The sequence below is a fragment of the Heterocephalus glaber genome, unplaced genomic scaffold (genome assembly GCF_053883595.1).
Source record: "Heterocephalus glaber isolate CG9 unplaced genomic scaffold, H.glaber_assembly_v1.0 deba00001547, whole genome shotgun sequence".
Lineage (NCBI taxonomy): Eukaryota > Metazoa > Chordata > Mammalia > Rodentia > Bathyergidae > Heterocephalus > Heterocephalus glaber.
Window position 1 is genome coordinate 12,105,482 of NW_028258340.1, and position 19,742 is coordinate 12,125,223.

Consider the following 19,742-nt stretch of genomic DNA (forward strand, 5'->3'; position numbering starts at 1 on the left):
TGGATTCACATCCTCTCCCCTTACTGTAGTGGACTGATGGTGTAAGACCATTTTCCTTTGCCTTTTTGATAGTCTTTCACCAAGTTCACCACTGCAATGATAATATGGGCGTAGTCTTCATTATTTTGTTAATATCTCCCATTCAAATATACAATTGCAATCTTTTTGCCCTATTCAAATTCTGACATTACTTCATTGATGACTTGGGAGTACTCCTGTTTTTCCTGGTCGCATATTCTTCATGGTTTATTCACCAGACTGGATACACGAAGCATCTTTTTCCACTTCACATCCTTTGTGTATCTTGACATTCTACTCCTAATTCAGGGTTCTTCCTCTTTAACATGTGGGCAAGATCACATATTGTATTATATGAAGTCTATAGTAAAGGTAAATCTGCACAAATAGAAAGGTCAGTGATTTTTTTTCCATTGTGGAGTAAAGAGTGACCACATGCAGACCTGAGGAATATTTTGGAGGTGATAGAAGTGCTAAAACTGGATTATAATGATGGTTGTACAACTTTATAAATTTACTAAAAATAACTGAATTGATACAATAGGTGGATTTTATGTCGTATTAATTATAGTTCAATTAGGGAATGGAGAGAAGGAAGGAAGTCAGGTACCAAGCAAACAACCAAGCATGCCCAGAACCAGCAGAGACTGACAGGTTTTATATTGTCCCAACAAGTACAGCACCAACCACAGTTTGTGCCTGGAGGATAAGTACAGTACTTCATCCTCACACCACAGATGACTCATAAAGTCTGGGTATGCTGTGGCCACTACTTTTTTTTTTAACCACAGAAGGTTGATTTCTTCAAGGACATGACATGAGAGTTAAGAGCACTTTTGCTAGGACTCTTCATAGAGAATTATTTAATTTTCTTGGCTTGCAAGGAGACTTTCCCAGCTCTCAGAAATGGAGCATGGTTCCTGGGCTATGTCCTTATTCCTCCCTAAATCTTCAGAGTGTAGCTACTGTTGCCACAATTATTGACCACATAAATTTTGAATTTTTGCAAAATACCAACAAAATCTAAGCCCAGAGTATATAATATTGGGGCATAGCTATGTATTAATGTAAAATCATTCTGCTTGAGTGAATGTAGTTAATAACATGGAAAATGCCCTCATTTTAATGATGTCAGTGGCTCTGGTGACTGATTGATGTGAGATTTCTAGGTAGCTCTTCAAGAGATATCTTTATAAGTGTAGCTTTGTTCAAAATGAGATGCAGTTTCTGAGTTGTTGAGCCATTGAAGAATACCCATTTAGTGGCAAGTAGCTCTCAGACATTTTAGCATTGCCCTGAGTCATGACCCCTGTATGACTTTTCATGTGCAGCCTGGACCAGAGCTGCAGAGGTGCACACAGGTCCCAGCCAGGGTCCCACCCAGACCCCAGCAGCTTGAGCCCACAGGCCCCAGCCAAAGGTCTACCTGGAAAAGAGCTACAAGTTGGGCAAGCAACAGCTGGAGGCCTCCACAGATACCTTTGTTTAGTGCATGCAGACCCCAGCCTGAAGCTTGCTCAGATACAAGCGACTCTGGTGCATGGCCCCCAGCCAAAGGCCCTACCAGACAACAGCTTTGTGGTGGTGGGGGGAAGACCCCAGCCAGACCCATGCCCAGATACCATCCCAAGTGTGCACAGTCCCCATCCAGAACACTACTTGGACAACAAGGCAGCACAGGGATCCAGAAGGCCATCATTTTGAACCCAGGAATTGATGCAGTGGTAAGCAGAAGAAAAAGGTCTCTCAGTGGCTTTCTGAGAATTGAAGACCACTGGGTGATCAAAAATTCTCCTCAAAAAAGGTGCAGCAGGCTACATCTGTTAAAAATGAGAAGACATGGAAACAAGTCTCAAAATTAGGCTTCCAGATCACTTAAGGCAACCCCAAAGGGAAACGACATGGAACAATGTGATAATCACGGGACTCCCTGAACTGGCAACAAAAGAGGATCTGCAAAAAATGAAATCAGAAATAATTTCTCAGATAACAACAAAGATTGTGTCCATAGAACAAGACATGATTAATAACTCTAAAGCAGACACAGATAAAAAAAAATAGAGCTGAGGAACATGATGGAATCCCAGCATAGGAAACAAATGGAATCCATGAATCTGAGAAACACAATCTGATTGACTAGTGGTTAGAAATGTTGTATCATTTGGATGGGAGTCAGGAGATCAAGAACAAATCCCATCATCCAGTGCAAGACCAGACACAATTCTAAACAGACAGGGTGAGAAAAGGCACCTAACAAGCCCATGCATGGATCCCCTATGAAAATTTCAGTAATAAAAGTAATCCGTTATGACGTAGGCTGTTGGATAACAGGAGAGACTTCATAAAACTCACTGGCAGAAAGAGATTTATGTGGCTTGTCACTTTCTAATGTGTTTTAATTCCCCAAATGTGGGTTATCCTTGCAGCTTTTGGTAATCCATGCTGTGCTTGGTTCTGGGGCAATAACCTCTTCTTCACATAAGGGACTAATAAGTACTGCAAAGTTAATGAGTCATCTTGTCACCAGAAAGCTGGGGTTTTGCAAGGGAGGAACCAGCTTCTAACTTCCTTTGTGCTTTGATCTTTGTGCCCTTGATGAAAGAATTTAATCAGTGTCATAAAGGTATCTTCCCCAAGTGGAGTTTGGATATCTTTTTATGCACACAAAAGTTACTCCTGAGGTTCAAGAACTAGGATAACTATGATATTTATCAACATTTTTACTTAGAAGTTTCTTTGTAATTGTAAAATGTCCTTCTGTCCTTTTTAGATGGTCACTATTTCCTCAGGAGCTTTAATTATGTAAGGAACTTACATAAGAAATTTAAGAAAAGCTTAAATTCCTAATTTAAACCAGTTCCTTGCCCAAGGCAAACTAGTCTTCAAATAATGTTTCCTTTTCTGATATCATTGAGCTTTTGGTTATGGGATTTGGGAATGCAGTATGCCTTATTCTAGAGTTAGATAACCAAGTGGTCAGACACAATAGGTGCACAATATATAACATTAAAATTTCATTGTATTGTTTGGATTGTATTGGGTCTGAGACCTAACAAATGATTAGAAATGTATTATACATTAAAGTCTTTGTTCCTTTATCTATCTATAACTGACAAAGCATTCCATTTTGCATCTCCTCTTTGTGCCTTATGCCTGCTAATATCTAACTACCTGCTTAACAATCTCTTACAACTTTCAAGGTCAATAGTAGCTGATAGCATAAAGGCCTGAACTTTATTCCTCCATTGGTCTCATATCAAATTCTTCAGCTAGGAATTACTTTCAGCTATCTAAGAATCATATGATATTATGCATTCCTGATTCAGTTTCTATCTTTTCTGAGAATATGGCTTAAGAGAAAAATTCTATTTCCACAAGGTTTGGGGAGAATTTGGCTAAAATTTGGATGTTGAATGTCCTCCAAAGGACCATGTGTGAAAAGCATGGTCCTAAGGGTGGCACTGTTGGGAGGTGGTGGAAATTTTTATACTGTGAACCTTGTGGAGTCCTTAGATCTTTAGGGGAATATCCTCAAAAGGGATTTTGGTGTCCTGGCCCATCCTATTCCTTTTTGCCTTCTGGCTGATAAGGTCAGTGGTTTACTCTTTCATGTACTCCTGCATGGATGTGCTATTTTGCTAAAGGCCCAAAGCCATGAGAACACTTGATGAAGGACTAGAACCTCCAAAACCATGACCCAGAATGAACCTTTTCTCATTATGTTAATTGCCTTAGGTATTTTGTTACAGTGACAGAAAGCCAACAAACATACAATATAAAAATAATCTTTCCTCTGAATTTCAAAAGAATCATTTTCCTGGATGATCAGTGTGAATTGTGGAGAGGGTGATATTTTTTTGTACAAGGACAGCAGAACCCTAGGCTGAAAATTTAACATAATAAAACTTGAGAAGAAAAAGAGGTCAATTTGGAGGTCCATTTGCCAGATTGTAACTTTAGGAATAATTGAGAAGAACATTATGTCTTTCAATTAAGGCAGTTGCCTTGTAGCTATAGAGCAAATGAAAGTTCCACTGAATGCCCTGTTGTAATTCTTACTCTTGGATTGTTTGCAAAATGACATGGGAAACTTAGAGTCAGTATCAGGAGATTTGATGATGAGGAGGACTAATCTAGTAAGCTCTTGAATTACTTAGTAGACTCAGAATTATCATGCCTGGAGGGGAAGGCTAGCAGCAGACCTGTATATGTGTCCGTTGTGATGAAGAATGCTGGGTGGCCCTCGTGGAGGGTGGTCCAAGCTGAAAATGACAGAGACCCAATATAATCAAATTGTCATTACATATATAGCCTTATGCCCTGAGGAACTGTGCCTACAAATGTTAAAGATCAGTGTTGGGTAAGGGTACACATATCACACCTAGCTAATTAGGACAAATTTGATTTTTCACAGCTTTACCCTTTCCTTTTTTGTCTTAAGTAAGTAGCCTGAGACACGAGGTACCAGGTATCATATGCCTATTAGGCTATGAACAAAACCAAACAATATAGATTAGTGGGAAGATGCCTGTCCATATGTGGTAAAGTTAAGTAGTTTGTTATTCAGGATGAAGCCTTGGGGTATTAGGAATCTCTATACTAGTAACTGAATATCCTTTCTTCTGACCTAGTGTGACCTACCCTATCCAAAATTCTATATTACATTGAGGGAAAGAGAAGGGAAACTTTCCGCACCCCACAAGAGTTCCAAAGTTGTCTATCAGGCTTTAATTAATATATATTTTATTTAAATATTTATATTTAATATATTATATATTATTATCAAACAACAATATTAAAATCAATTTTAAAATTAAGTTTTATTATTTTTCCATGAGGAGTGCTCATGTCTCTAAATTGCCCACATTTAAAATAATTTTTCTAACTTTCTAATATTATAGCTATGGACTCTTATGGACCTCCAAGTAAACAACACTACTGGGAGATCAGAAGCCAGTTTTTCTCCCTCTTCTTTCACTATTTTATACCAGTGGAGGACTTCTGCAGTTGAGTTGGTGAATTCCTTTCATCCTACATTTTGAACCATAAACTTCTCATACTCATGGTATCAAACCTGTTTTCCTTAGTAGATTTTGTTCTAACAGAAATTTAGAGCCACTTTCTCCCAATGTTATTATAAAATCTATAATGTGTAAAGCAAATAATCTTTACATTTTTGAAGGACTCTGAAGGAGAAACACTAAATATATAATGAAGGTCCTATTCACTGCATTTCCTTAGATTTTAAACTACATTCATTTTTTTTTTTTTTTTTGATACCAGGGATTGAACTCGGGTCCTTGTGCTTGCGAGGCAGGTGGCAGAACCACTGAGCTAAATCCCCGGCCCTAAACTACATTCTTAAAGTAATAAAGAAAATTCATCACTGCAGTTCTATTAAGACTGATTTGTTCTATTAAGACTGAATATATAATAAATATATTAATATATAATATATTAATAGTAGTAGTGGTCCATGACCTTTTTTTTTTTTGTATCAGGGTTCGAACTTGGTACCTTGTGCTTGTGAGGCAGGTGACAGAACCACTGAGCTAAATCCCCAGCCCCCATGAGCTTTTTGTTACTGGATAGCAAGTGAGTGGGCTCATCTTGTTTAACAAGATATATTCTAGCTTGAGTGTTGTTGAGTTCAAATGGGAAGTCCAATGCGAACTTCATACTAGTCATGTGCAGTAGGATCATCTGTCATTTCTCAGACAAATGCACAATAATGCCAAACACTGTGTTGACAATAGGACAAAGATAAATTGAGATGTACAGTACTATTTTATTAAATGAGAAAACTGGTTACCGGAAAGTTGTGGTTTTGGAATCACTTTGTTGTGTGAGTAAGATACTCAACTAGCTATAAGGTTGATAGTTACTATAAATGAGTGGCGTGAATCACACGTGAAATTCAATGGGAAAGAAGGTGGACTGTGGCAAACCAAGGATGTTATTCCTGAAAGGACAGCACCTTGTCATCTTCAACTTACTGCAACTGTATATATACCTCAATATTTTAATTTCTCAAGAGTAGAAAGAAATCCAGATAGTTAGGTAAAAACTTCCTGATTTTAAAATTTCAACAGCCAATTAATTTTCTTAAAAAATATCTGTGTAATGCAGGCTAATTTATCTGCTGTCTAGATTAGGTATGTGAACTGCCATTTTGTAATTTGTTCATTACTAAATAATGTTTTTGAGTTTAATAGAATGACCTCTTTCTAGAACTCTAATTGGGAAGTAACAAAGGCCATTTCTCAGGAATCAGAACATCTGTCTTTGGCCACATCTTACAGGATCTGTCACATACTGGAACTAGGGGATCTGGGCCTTCAGAATCATCCAGTTCCTAAAGGATGTTCTTTTTTTTTATATTATTAATTTGATTGGTACATTTTAGGTAAACAATATAATGACATTCATCATTGGGAATTTGCACCCTTACATACTCTATCTTGGTTCTTATTTTTTCCCCATTCCCCTGCCCTCCCTTTAACCCCTACTCCCCTCCCTATTTACAAAGACTTTGTATCCATTTTTTCATTTTCTCATATTAATTCCATTCCCTTCTTTTCTTTCCCCTACTCCTCCCACTTTCCCTTTGCCCCTTTTCTTACTATTTCATATTATCTATTTTACCTTTTAGTCCTTGTTTACACTTTAAGTTTCTCACACCAGAGAAAGCATTGGGTATTTACACATATGTGTTCTAGCCCAAAGGATGTTCTTAGTGTAAGGCCACTCTTATTCCCAGGCCTTGAGTTCATGCTAACACCAAGCCAATGTTACCCTTCAAACTTCCCACATCTTGCCTTGTGAGCACATATACTCTCACAGGTGATGTTTTCTGCCCTGTGGACCTGTGTTGGACCCTGATATTGATATGATTACAGACCAAAGTTGGCAGTTTCTCCTGGATCACTTGGATTTTAACTCATTCTCTCAACTTGGCACTGGTCACCAATAGTGTTCTATTCATAGAGCTCGAGCTAGAGGGAATCCTTTCTCAACATCTCTCCTCTCACCTGTCAGAAACTCACAAAAGTTCTAAACTGGGCTCATGCCTTCTCAAGAAGAAATGGCTCTCACTCCACCCTCCTCCCTTGAGTGTAGGTTCTTTTCATGTGTAAAAGGGATGTTTGGCAGAGTACTGAATTAGGCTGATGCTATGTTGGTTGGCGTAGCCTCCATGTTTCATATGAAATTCACAAACACAATTCGTGAAAGGATGGCAGTGTCTCTGCTCATCCTACTAAGACCTGGACTCTTTAGAGTTCTTGCCAGCAGAGGTTCAGTAAAACGCAACTTCCAAACTCCACCTCAGACACCAAACAGAGCCTGAAAAACTCCAAGGAGCCGGCTACTTACAGGAGTCACAGTGACAATTGGTGTCATCTGTGATGTGGACTGGAAGGGGACTACTTGGCCCCAGAGAAATGCTCATCTGACATAGTTACCCCCACCTACTATGGCTTCTCTTGCCTGGAATGAATTTCTCTTGATGCTATCCTGTGACATGTCCAAGAAGTTGTGTTCAGTTCTACAATAAGCCATATCTGAAAGTGAAATAAATAGCTTTTAAATATCAGCTAGCTATTGAACCAAAGTGTCAAGATCTGAGTGTGATTAACTCTCTGGCATTGCCCATTCTAGAAGCCATCACATTTCACTGAAGGGCAATGGACTAGGTGATATCAGGTCCTGTCACATGTTTTGCAGAAACAGGGGTGAGTGAAGGTGTCCTTATCACATGAGCAGCTGAAGGAGACCCTCTACCTGTGATCTCTGAGAAGAGAGGCCTCCTTACTACCACAGTGAACAAGAATGAAGAAGTGAGCTTGGCTAAGGCTAAGAAGATTTCATCACTCTCAAACAAATCCCAAGTGATGGGGTAGGCATTTTAAAAGTGAGTTTTCTGTAGATACCAGGTATGCTGAATATAATGTGGCACAAGGCATAGCACCCAAATTCTCTAGGCACAGCCTTGACACTATTCCTTTTATTTACAGACACTCCTCTGAATTAGACAACAGCCAAGGCAAGTCCTTCTGCTTAGACACAGGCAGAGAAAGGGTAAATCACCAGGCAGAAGGAGCAGAGAGGAAACCAAAATGTGGACTAGTGTGTTCATTCCCTCCTGCCTCTCTACTCTTCAGGGAACAATCCTGTCTTGGACAAGGAGCCTTATGAGGCAATTGTCACAGCCAATGGCCCCAGGACCTAGCAGGCCTGTGCAAATAAGTTAGGGGCAGAGACAGACACAGCCATTAAGGGGTAGGCTGTGTCACCAGCTGGGTGAAGTGTCTAGTTTATAGGCCTACATGGACTTATATTTGGGCAAACTCCCAGATGGAGGGACTCTTATGTGTCCATAAAAGAGAGTGTATTCCACATCAATCATTGCAGCATTAGTTGCTATTCTTTGTTTAAATTCTCTTTTAAAATGAAGCAGAGTATAAAAGGATACAGGAATGATGAATTAAATCACTATGATATTTCCTGCTTACTACATTTCATTCTTGCCCCCCTCATCATTTCTCAATCTTCATGCCAATGCTCCTGTCACACTAAGTTCCTGCCAACAGTTTGCCACCCTTCACAACAATCCTCCCAACTGTCACCTTCTGACTTTAGACCTGCCCCTCAGTGTTGGCCCTCAGCTCCTCCCCAACTACCAACATCATGCTGAGAATTCAACTTTCTTGCCTCCCAGGATCTTTCTTCCTCAGGGCCCCTATCGAGGTCTTCTCTGCCCTCTAACCAAGCCAGCTCCAGCCATGAGGCCACTATCCACACCATATACCCACCGAAACTCCCCCCCTGAAAGCACCGACTCAAAGGCCCCACACTGACCACTGCTTCCACCCCTCCTGACTTCAATGGGCAGCTCCTGCTGGATGCCCATCAACACCTCTAACTCAAAATGACAGAAACTAAAAAGAGTAGAACAAACAACTGGCATTGGTTGAATCACTTTATTGGCAAGGCTGGGAGCAAGGGCTCCCTCATCTATGGGTGTTTTGAGGGCTGGATGAGGAGGTGGAAAAGGTCTTGCCATGCTCTGGGACCCAGGCCTCATCACTTCTTCTTGGGTTGGGTTGGGACGTCTCATCAAGCAGAGACTTAGGGTCATCCTGGAAAAGGGGACGGAGATGCTGGTTGTTCTCCATCGCTGTCTCCAGGTGCTGTGGGGTGATGCACTTCTTGCGCTTGCCCTGGGCCTCCTTGCCAGCCAGGTCCAGGATGTTGGCTCTCAGGTACTCGAGAACGCCAGCAAGGAACACTGGTGTGGACGAGGCCAGGCGATGGGCATAGCCACCCTCTCTCAGGTAATGCTCCACACGGCTGACGGGAAACTGCAGCTCTGCTCTTGTGGACCGGGACACTGCCTGCTTCCTAGGCTTAGAGGAGTTCTGCCTTCTTTTCTTCCCAGCCATGATGCTTGCTGTGTTTGGCTTCAGTTGTCCTAGCTTGATTTCTCTTCTGGCCTGAGCCTCTCAAAACAGCAGTGCTTGTGGCCACCTGGTTGTCTCTCTGTGCTTCTCACTGGTCAGGAGCTGCCTTTGTGACAGCCTGAGCTTTGTGAACCATTGATGTCCACTGGGCTCTGGTTAGGCCTCTGTTTATGAATGTCTATATATGAACCTCATCACCTTAGTAACTGGATACAGTTTTTGAGGGAACTCTTTCTTCTAAATGTTAACATTAGAGCAAACAGTTCTACTTCAGTGATAACACTGTCTCTTTAGTACACCGATTCAGGTTCTCCAACCCCAGCCTTGCATCATCTTTGAGTTCTTTGCATTCCTTTATAAGCCATTGGTGGTGGAAAGAAATGCAGAATCCTTGTCCAGTAGAGGTCCATTTGTCTCACTTATCATGGTGTAATGAAAACAATTTTCCTTCCATTTATAAGGTTACTTCAATATTCATGATAAATATTTCTAAGTCTGCTCTTTGGATTTTCTTTTAAGCTGCTTATAATCTCTGTGCATTTTCTCATAAGTTAAACAGATTCTTTCAAAATATTTCCACGGTATATTTAGGTAAATGTCATGATTTTACTGTTCATAAATATCATACATCTATTTTGGAGTCCACATTTATATTCCCAGTTAATTTACCTGTAAATTTTCATAACTGAGCTGTTTCCTTAATGCTCAGTTAAAGCCCGAGATTGCCTTTTCTTGCCTCTTCTAGGTGTATGCAAAGCACAATAGGACTTTATGGATTCTGTTTTTTTCTGAGTGTTATTTCAATGTTTAGTTTTGTAATTCAATTTTCCACTCTACTAGTTTTTATATTTGCTTTGTATTTATTCCATTGCTCTCTTCCTGTTATTATCATTATTGACAAAATGGTTGGAAATTTGGTTTCAGGATCTGACCATCTGGAGAATTCTCCAAATGATTTATAGAAATCTAGTCTCTGTTGAGTGAAAGACAAGAAAGAATCTAGTTTTCTGGTCTTTTATTTTTCTGTTTGTCATTTTTCATCAAATCAATCATAAATGTCATACACACTGGATAGAGAACAGCTTTCTGAGATACCATACAAGGGATTTTACTCTTTTCTGTTTATAACTGATGCATGATTAAATTGTAGAGTTGAAGCAAAAATAAGGTCAATTTCTCTGTACATATGTCTCTGTAGTCCAGAAATATTTTTACTTCTCATTCTGGATGTAAAGTTTTCCTATCTCTGGAAGTTATTGATAGATTATAGGATTAATTAAATTAATGAGTTCTGTTCTAATTGGCATATAGTGTGAACCGCCTGGTGCAGCCACCTCCCCCTGCTTTCCTCCTTGGCATGGCAATCGCCTGTTTCTTCCCAAGAGGTGACATGTGGTGGTTTTCACAGCCAGTGGTCCAGAACCCAGCAATTTTCTGGGTACCATGCCCCGCTGCACTGTGGATAAGCATGTCTTTGCACATGAGTTAGAGGAGGAAACAGACACAGCTTGTTATTAAAGGTTGCTCTGTGCCACAAGATGGGTGAAGTGGCAGGTTTACGGGTACATATGGACTTATATTTGGGAAAACTCCCAGACGAGGGACTTATCCCTCACCTTACACAGGAGGAAAAACTGGATAGTGCTTAGAGGGAGCAGAGGAATGTCGAAGATCACATGGTCATACAGTGGTGCACTCAAATCTGAGACCTGGGTCCTCTGATTCTGTTGTGGAAGCTGAGTGGGCAGCTGTTAGAAGCTCTATGTGAAAGGACAACAAGCAACAGAGGGTGGACCCAAGAGATGGTGAACTCCTCAAATGGGGATGCCCAGGGGTAAGGAGACAATTCCTGCAACACTTGATATGAATCCTATAACTTATTTCAAACTGCACAGGACCATGTTTATAGAAACTGCATGTACTGTGAGTTCATTATTTGGGACAGAGTTATCTATGTTCTTGTTAATTCTCTCAAAGGATGTATTCAGGCACCAGTATTTTTTCACTGTTCTTTCAAATATCTGCTCAATAAATGATGGTATCCAAATATGAAAATTATGATTATATTTTAAGTGAAATACAGTTATAAATACACCTGTTCCTTAATAATTAATAACCACTCATTACGCTTGCTTTGGCAGCCTTGGGTCAGCTCACTTGTTTTAGATTATTGCAATTTAGCATTGTCCACAATAGAGAACAGAAAATTATATTAACTATGCAAACAAATACTCCATAGTTCACTCATCTTTTAGAATGAGGCAGTGCATAGATAAATAACAAAAGAAATCAACATGAGCACAATTCCTGTTTAGCACTTTTTTTCTCATTTCCTGTTTTAATGTAAATCCTCCTGTACCTTTCATTTCTTGCCACCAGTGTGCCACACTTACTCCCCACTCCACATCCATTGCCATCACTTTTTGACCTTAGACCTTCCCTACTATGAATAAACCCTTCCCCAGCTAAGTGATGGTCTTCAGATCCTCTTCAGTTGCCAGCACCATGCTAGGAATCCAACAAGCCTGGAAGGCCCCCAGTCAACCAGTGTCTTCTTTCCCTGAGAATGTCTTCCCTTCCCTTTAACCAAGCCACCTCCAGCCATGAGGCCACTATCCACATCATATAACCACTGAAACTCCTCCCCTGAAAGCACCGACTCAAAGGCCCCACACTGACCACTGCTTCCACCCCTCCCGACTTCAATGGGCAGCTCCTGCTGGATGCCCATCAACACCTCTAACTCAAAATGACAGAAACTAAAAAGAGTAGAACAAACAACTGGCATTGGTTGAATCACTTTATTGGCAAGGCTGGGAGCAAGGGCTCCCTCATCTATGGGTGTTTTGAGGGCTGGATGAGGAGGTGGAAAAGGTCTTGCCATGCTCTGGGACCCAGGCCTCATCACTTCTTCTTGGGTTGGGACGTCTCATCAAGCAGAGACTTAGGGCCATCCTGGAAAAGGGGACGGAGATGCTGGTTGTTCTCCATCGCTGTCTCCAGGTGCTGTGGGGTGATGCACTTCTTGCGCTTGCCCTGGGCCTCCTTGCCAGCCAGGTCCAGGATGTTGGCTCTCAGGTACTCGAGAACGCCAGCAAGGAACACTGGTGTGGACGAGGCCAGGCGATGGGCATAGCCACCCTCTCTCAGGTAATGCTCCACACGGCTGACGGGAAACTGCAGCTCTGCTCTTGTGGACCGGGACACTGCCTGCTTCCTAGGCTTAGAGGAGTTCTGCCTTCTTTTCTTCCCAGCCATGATGCTTGCTGTGTTTGGCTTCAGTTGTCCTAGCTTGATTTCTCTTCTGGCCTGAGCCTCTCAAAACAGCAGTGCTTGTGCCCACCTGCTTGTGCCCACCTGCTTGTCTCTCTGTGCTTCTCACTGGTCAGGAGCTGCCTTTATGACAGCCTGGGCTTTGCAATATTATTGGTGTCCACTGGGCTCTGATTAGGCCTCTTTCTATGTATGTCCATATAGGAACCTGGTCGTCCTAATAACTAGATACACTTTTTGAGGGAACTCTAAGCTTCTACTAAAGTATAACATTATAGAAATATTTATGTTTCAATGAAGGTATTACCTGGTGGTTAGCACACCATCCAGGTTCTCTGGTCACAGCCTTGGTTTGTCTTTGTGCTGTTTTACATTCCTTTGTAAACCTTTGGTTGCTTTTAGGCATATTGAATCTCATGTCCAGTAGAGGTCCATTTGTCTCACTTATCATAGTGTAATGAAAACAATTTTGCTTCCATTTATACCATTACTTAAATATTCACAGTAAATATTTTTTATCTCTGTTCTTTTGTCTTTTTTTCATGCTTATAACATAGGTAAATTCTCTCTCATGAGTTAAACTGATTCTATTCACTATTTTGAGGGAACTCTAACTTGCTTTTAGACTTTAGAATTCTGGCAAAAAAAAAAAAACCTTGATCAAGGGAAATCTGTTCCTTACCTGTAGAACACAATTTTAGTTTGTCTATCTGTTTCTAGCCTTACTTTGTCTCTGAAGTATTTTGCGTCTCTTTGTAAGTGTTAGTCACTGATAGACATAAACCTGCGTAGAGGTTCAGTTGTCCTTCTCTCTCACAAGTAATCAAACCAGTTTTGCCTGCACTTGTATATTTATCTCAGTGTTCCCGGTCAATATTCCTATTTATGTTCTTTGATTCTCTCCTTTGAAGTGGATATAATATCCTCCAGTTTATTTAATACTTGTCATATATTTATGGATAAGTGTTTTAATATGGAGTGATATTTACATGAGTGTCATAATTTTATATATTTTGATAATTATCTTTACCTATTTTTGAGGACATAATCTGACACGTCACCTAACTAGAGCTATGTAACTTCAGTGGCAGAAGTATATCACAAGCATGTTTAAATCCCTTATCTTTTTTACGTGAATCAAATGCACCCATAGAACTTTGTTGACTCTGTTTTTACAAATTTTGTTTTCTTGCCTTAGACATTAGTGTTCCTGTTGTTTTGGGGGGGGGTTCTTTTACAGCTGATCAATTGTTCCTTGTTGTTGAAAATCATGGTTAGGAATTTTAATTTTATTTTTCACTTAGAATAATGTTTTCAAGATTCACCCACATCACAGTGTATATCAGGACTTCATTATTTTGTGGTTATAAAATATTCCATTATATACATTACATTATATTCTGCTTATCCATTATGAGTTGATGGACATTTGTGTTAATTCTCCTTTTTGGTTATTATAAGTAATACTGCCGTGAGCATTCATGTGCAAGTTGTTATGCGAACATATTTCTTCAGTTCCCTTGCTTATATAATAAATAGTACAATTGCTTGGTTATATGCTGAGAATTTGTTTTATGACCTGACCTTTTGGATATCTCTCTAAATAGTTGATTCTTTGTCAAAATCTGTTTTCTGCTGTTTGAGAGAAAACACAAAATCTAGTTTATCAGTTTTTTGCTTGTCTATTTTTTGGATCAATATAAAAAGAATTTCATACTGTCTAGAAGGAGAACAGTTATTAGATTCTTGTATCAAAGAGTTTTACTCTTTTCGTGTTACTCTTGATCCATGGCTGAAATTTGTAAAATTGAGTAAAAAGTACTGTGTTTCTGTCCCAGTATATCTACTAGACTATAGTTAACCTTCACTCCTGATTACATAAGTGTGACAACTAAGTTTGATTGAGACTACTTGATTGGCTTGGGAACTGCCCATGGGATTGATGGAACATAATTTTGGATGTGTCTAAGTGAGTTAGGAGGTGAGACTTAGGATACTAAATATAGTGCCTGGCCCTTCCCCCTCTGGTACTGTTTCCCTGCTGTGCTTTCTGGCCACCAGGAACTGAGCATCTTTTCTCTACCACATGCTTCTACCATGTTTTTGCCTTGGAGCCAGCTGCCCATGGACTGAATTCTCTGAAACTGTCCACCAAATTAAACGTCTCATACTTTAAATTGTTAGTGTCAAGTAATGTGTCCCAGTGACAGGAAAGCTGACTAATAGAAGGAGTAAATAAGGGTTTTTTAAAAATCTCAGTATGGTATTAATCTATTTTAAAAATGAAAGACGTTCTCTTCTGATTGACACACATAGATAAGCAATCGCTTACAATAATGGAATACTTCTAAAACTCCCTGAAAATAAGAAAATTGAATATTTGATTCTTTAAGTCAATCAAAAATATATATTCTCTGAGAACCTAACTCTAATCAATTTTAAGAATCCAAATTTGTATAATGTAAGTACCCGACGAAAGTTGTAATCTTTAATGTTTAATGAAAGTAACTATATCTTCTCTCATTTATCAGTGTTAAAGTATGGCATAGTATTTTTTATTTGGATGGGCTTTTTTCCTAAAGTGACACAAATTTATTGATCACTTAATGTAGTATTCCAGTTATTGATTAGCCATATAAAATACAATTTTTCTTTTATAAAAACATGAAATCTGACTTACTACATTTCAATTATGCAGTATGAACTGTTAACCATAGGCAAATATTGTGCAGCAGATCTCTAGAATTTCTTTATCTTGCATAAGTGCAACAAAATTTTTCTGACCATCTTATTTTGTCAAGGTAAAAAGAATTTTTATTTTGTAGACTAAAAAATCAGAAAAGGAATAAAAATCTTAGAACTTTACAACATCTGACTCAGTTTTGATGGGCTTATACATAAGATTATTACAGCAGAGCTTGGAATTCATCTAGAATCAAAATTACAGTGACAAAAACGTAGAAATCACTTTTCTGTCTGTGAAAATGACAAAGATTCCTTGGGTTGTTCTTCTGCTTCTAATAAAAAGTTATAAAAGTTCACTCTTCACCTGTAGTGGTAATCTCCTCAAATAGCAGAGATTTCATATCTCATCACAGTGAAATTATACACTTTACTTTTCAGTTTATCTTGCCATTGGTTATTCTTCTTAAAAAAAAACAAATGTTCTACATTTGTGTAAATGTTAAGGATTTGTGTTTATTTAAACATGTTTTATTAAATATCATATTGCCCTCTTTCTTAACTAATAACCTTACTACAACTGTCCGTGTTCACCCATGTGCCTACTGGTGAACCCTCAAGGCTGGCTTCTCCCCCCATCTCTGATATTTCTGTTGAATCCATCCTTAGGTGGGAAACTCCCTGCAGCCTTGCAATTCCTGAATGATTCTTTCCTAGGCTACTGACCTTACATTCATTTGCTTAGTGCCATGTCTTCCCTTAGGCTGCACCTTCTATGCTTGCATTTACTGCATGCTCCACCTTGCGCTTCCTTCAATGATGTGTGATAGGCTAGAAGCACACACAGCTCCTGTACTTATCCTTCTCGTAGGTAACTGCTTTCTTGACAAATGGGATATCTATTGGATCCTCCCTAGACCGAGTGTCCCACAACAATCAAATTAGTGTTGAGTCCTCCTCCATATTGCTGCAACCTCTGGCCATGCCCTTCCAGCTGGGTATCCTCCTAAGTGGATGTTCAGTTCCCTATTCTGCTTTGAGTAGTTCTTACCCCTGACAATAATTTCCACTGATACATCACCTAATAGGTCGACTACACCATCAATTTATGCACCACTGACCAGGTTCTAAATGGCACTCTCCATTCCAAGAACTTCCTGCTCAGAACTCCTCTAGACAGGATGCTGTCTTTGTAGACTGCTAAGATATCCTACCCAGATTGGCCTTATTATATTCCTTTGCATTCCTTTCAGAATCTTTCTCCAGGATAATTGCATTCAACTCATACACTTCCTTCTGGGTCCACTCTTACCACAGTTGCTTTCTGTACTAGTGTCACTCCTTATTTCTCCCGCAGTCTAGATGCAAATTCTACCCATGCACATTTTGTCGGTATATGCCATAGTAGAATGATCTATGACACGCATCTCCTGCAGAGACTTCTTGGATAGATGATCTCTCTACCCACATATCTCTTATTTCTTTCAGCTAGCTTGACTGCACTCTTCAACTTGTCATTTATTTATTCTCTTAGACTGGCACAATCACTTAATAATGCCCAGTGAAGTCTACCCCTAACCTGGATACTCCTCCTCTTTACACATCTCCTGCTAGTTCCTAGTCCAGAATTGAATCTTTCTTCCACCATATACTACCTGATGGGCTGGCTTTATCCTGCTCCATTCACAACTTTCTGTGTACCCTCAATATGCACACCTGCAATGTCCTCCTCTCAACTGTATGTTCCCTCCACTCATACATCTCTTGCTAGTTTCTACCTTAGGATGTGTGCACTTTCATCCATTCATATATCTGCTATTCTTCCTCTAGGACAGAAAGTTCTTAAAAATCTGTACCTTCTGCTGTGCTCTGTCTTAAGTTGATGACAGCTTTCAGCCATGAATCCATTAAGTTCTCCCCTAGGATGAATTCCCCCAATATACTGCCCTAAACGGTATGCTTTTGTCATTCATTTATTTCTTGCCTTATTCCTACCTCTGCTTTTGGCTCACCCCACTCAAGTATTTCAGACCTAGTTTTTTCCAGGCTGGATGAACCCTCCATAATGTGCTTCTAGCTAGGTTCTCTCTTAGATTGGCTATACTTCCTCTGCATTTTCTGCCATGTGTTTCCTAAGCTGGCTAAATCTATGTACCTCTATGTCCAACTGCAGATTAGATGTTCTGTTGATACATGTAGTTTTAGTTGACTGTTTCCATTATGATATGTCTTCTTGGCTTGAGTAAGAACTGTCCAGCAGATTTGTAAATTCTGGGTGTGTCTGTTGATGATTGACATGTAGGCCAGTAAACTGAGGAGGAAATACCCACTCTGGATGTGGGTGGCACCAATCAATAAGCTTGTAACTTGGACAGAATAAAAAGGGAAAGAAGAAGGAAATGCCACACTCCCCTTTTGGAGGCTTTCCAATCTTCACCATTGCCTTTGGATTTTGGTGTCCAGTTCCTTCAGTTTTCTAACAAGTCTTTGGCTTTCCAGCCATACTGACACTAGTGACTCTGCAGTGATCTTTCTGTCAGCTTTCAGCTGCTACTAGATACACCAGCTCTGCAGTACACAGACAGACATTTTATCTTCTGTCTGTGATCCAGAAGACTGCCACTGGGACTCTTCCATCTCTGATCCTGTAAGTTTACCTAATAAATCCTTTGTATAAGCATATATGTTTCATATTGAATCAGTTCCTCTTAAAAAACCTAAGTAATACATATGCATTTCCTTTTGTGTCACTGCTAGGCTATATGTTCCTTTTACATATGCACCTTCTGCCCCATCCTCATCAAACTTAGCTGCAACCTTTACTCATGCATTTCTTGTTGAGTTCTTCCCTACACTGGCCACTCCCAGTACCCATGAGTGTTCTTGCGTCACCCTGCATCTATAAATCTGCAGATTCCTCCTATTGGTTGGATGCCTCTAGCAATGCACTTCCAGCCAGTTCCTCTCTTGTATACTTAATGTTTGCAGAGACTTTTTGTTCTTCTCATGATCTAGCTGCATCCTTCATACATGTATAACCTTTTAAGACCTTGCATAGAATAGCTGCTTCCTACGCACATAAAACATCTACTAATTTTACCTTAACCTAAATTCTGCTTCTTTCCATGCACTCCTTACCCCCTTCTGTACTTCATATACTTCTGTTCTTTAGAAATGAGTATGTTCCCTCAAGCCTTCCACTCCTTGCTATATCCACACTTGCATTTCATGCTTCCTTTGCTCATGCATCTCCTGCTCAGTATTTTCAGCCTTTCTAAATCCTCCAATCATATACTTAATGATTATTATTCCATATGTACTTATGCATTTTTGCTGGCCTTCACATAGGCCCAGTACATGTTTCATTTATACACTTCTCGTAGGTTTTTCCCTAAGCTATTATTATCTTCCTATGCTGTAACTCCATTCATTTTCTCCAGTTTTCTGGGTTCTCCATTTACCAATGCATTGTCAACCTGATCCTACTATTGCATGATTTTTCCACCCTTGCATTTTCACAACTTCCCCTCTTCTATTAGACATTTTCTCTTCCATGAACTTCCAACTATGTCATCCCATAGAATGACAGAACTCTCCACCTGTGGATCATCTTCCAGTACCTCCCTTAAGATGGCTGCAGCTCACACATCTGCACACCCTGATATATTCTAGCCTCGGCTGGTTGTACTCTCTTTTCATGAATGTCCAGTCTTTCTTTTGTCTGTATGTTCCATGTACTAATTTTCTCATCACTCAGTCCCATGGGCTGCTCCCTCTTCCTTTGCACCTCTTGTGAAGACCTCACTGAGTCAGACCTCATTTAGTCTGCATGTCTGCTCTTTCCATACAACTCCTGGTGGATTTTTAAATTTAAAAAAAAATTTGATTGACATATAATGCAAGGTGGATTTCTACACAGGCTCACTGCACTTTCTAACTACCCACATCACACATGGTCTTTTGATAGTCTGACTATACCATACATCTATGCAATTCCTGCCATAACTTTCCCTATTCTGGCTGAAACTTCACCAATGTATTCTCTGCCAGTACTTCTTTAAGTTGGCTACATTCTGCACCCATATCCCTTTGTATGTTGGATTGTCTTTCCACCATTCACTTCTAGATTATCCTTCCCTAAGCTTGCCGTACTTTGCATGTATACAAATCCTGTATGTGTCATAGGCTGGCTTCGCTGTCTAATCATGCACCTCCTCCTACTTCCTAACATAGGGTCAATATGTTCTCTACTTATGCATATCTTGCCGTGTCCTCCTTTGAAGTTGTTGCAACTTCTTTTAATTAACC

The 19,742-nt window shown here is 39.8% G+C and overlaps 2 protein-coding genes across 2 annotated transcripts; both read right to left on the reverse strand.

Annotated features, from left to right (window-relative positions):
• Positions 1–9,023: 9,023 nt before the first annotated feature.
• LOC101714509 (histone H2A-Bbd type 1-like) lies at positions 9,024–9,633 on the reverse strand. The gene has a single exon (XM_004850085.3). The coding sequence runs from the start codon at positions 9,459–9,461 to the stop codon at positions 9,030–9,032; it is 432 nt and encodes a 143-aa protein (XP_004850142.1). The 5' UTR covers positions 9,462–9,633; the 3' UTR covers positions 9,024–9,029.
• Positions 9,634–12,325: 2,692 nt separating this feature from the next.
• On the reverse strand, positions 12,326–12,791 carry LOC101714862 (histone H2A-Bbd type 1). Its single transcript, XM_004850086.3, has one exon. The coding sequence runs from the start codon at positions 12,735–12,737 to the stop codon at positions 12,384–12,386; it is 354 nt and encodes a 117-aa protein (XP_004850143.1). The 5' UTR covers positions 12,738–12,791; the 3' UTR covers positions 12,326–12,383.
• Between the last annotated feature and the right edge of the window lie 6,951 nt (positions 12,792–19,742).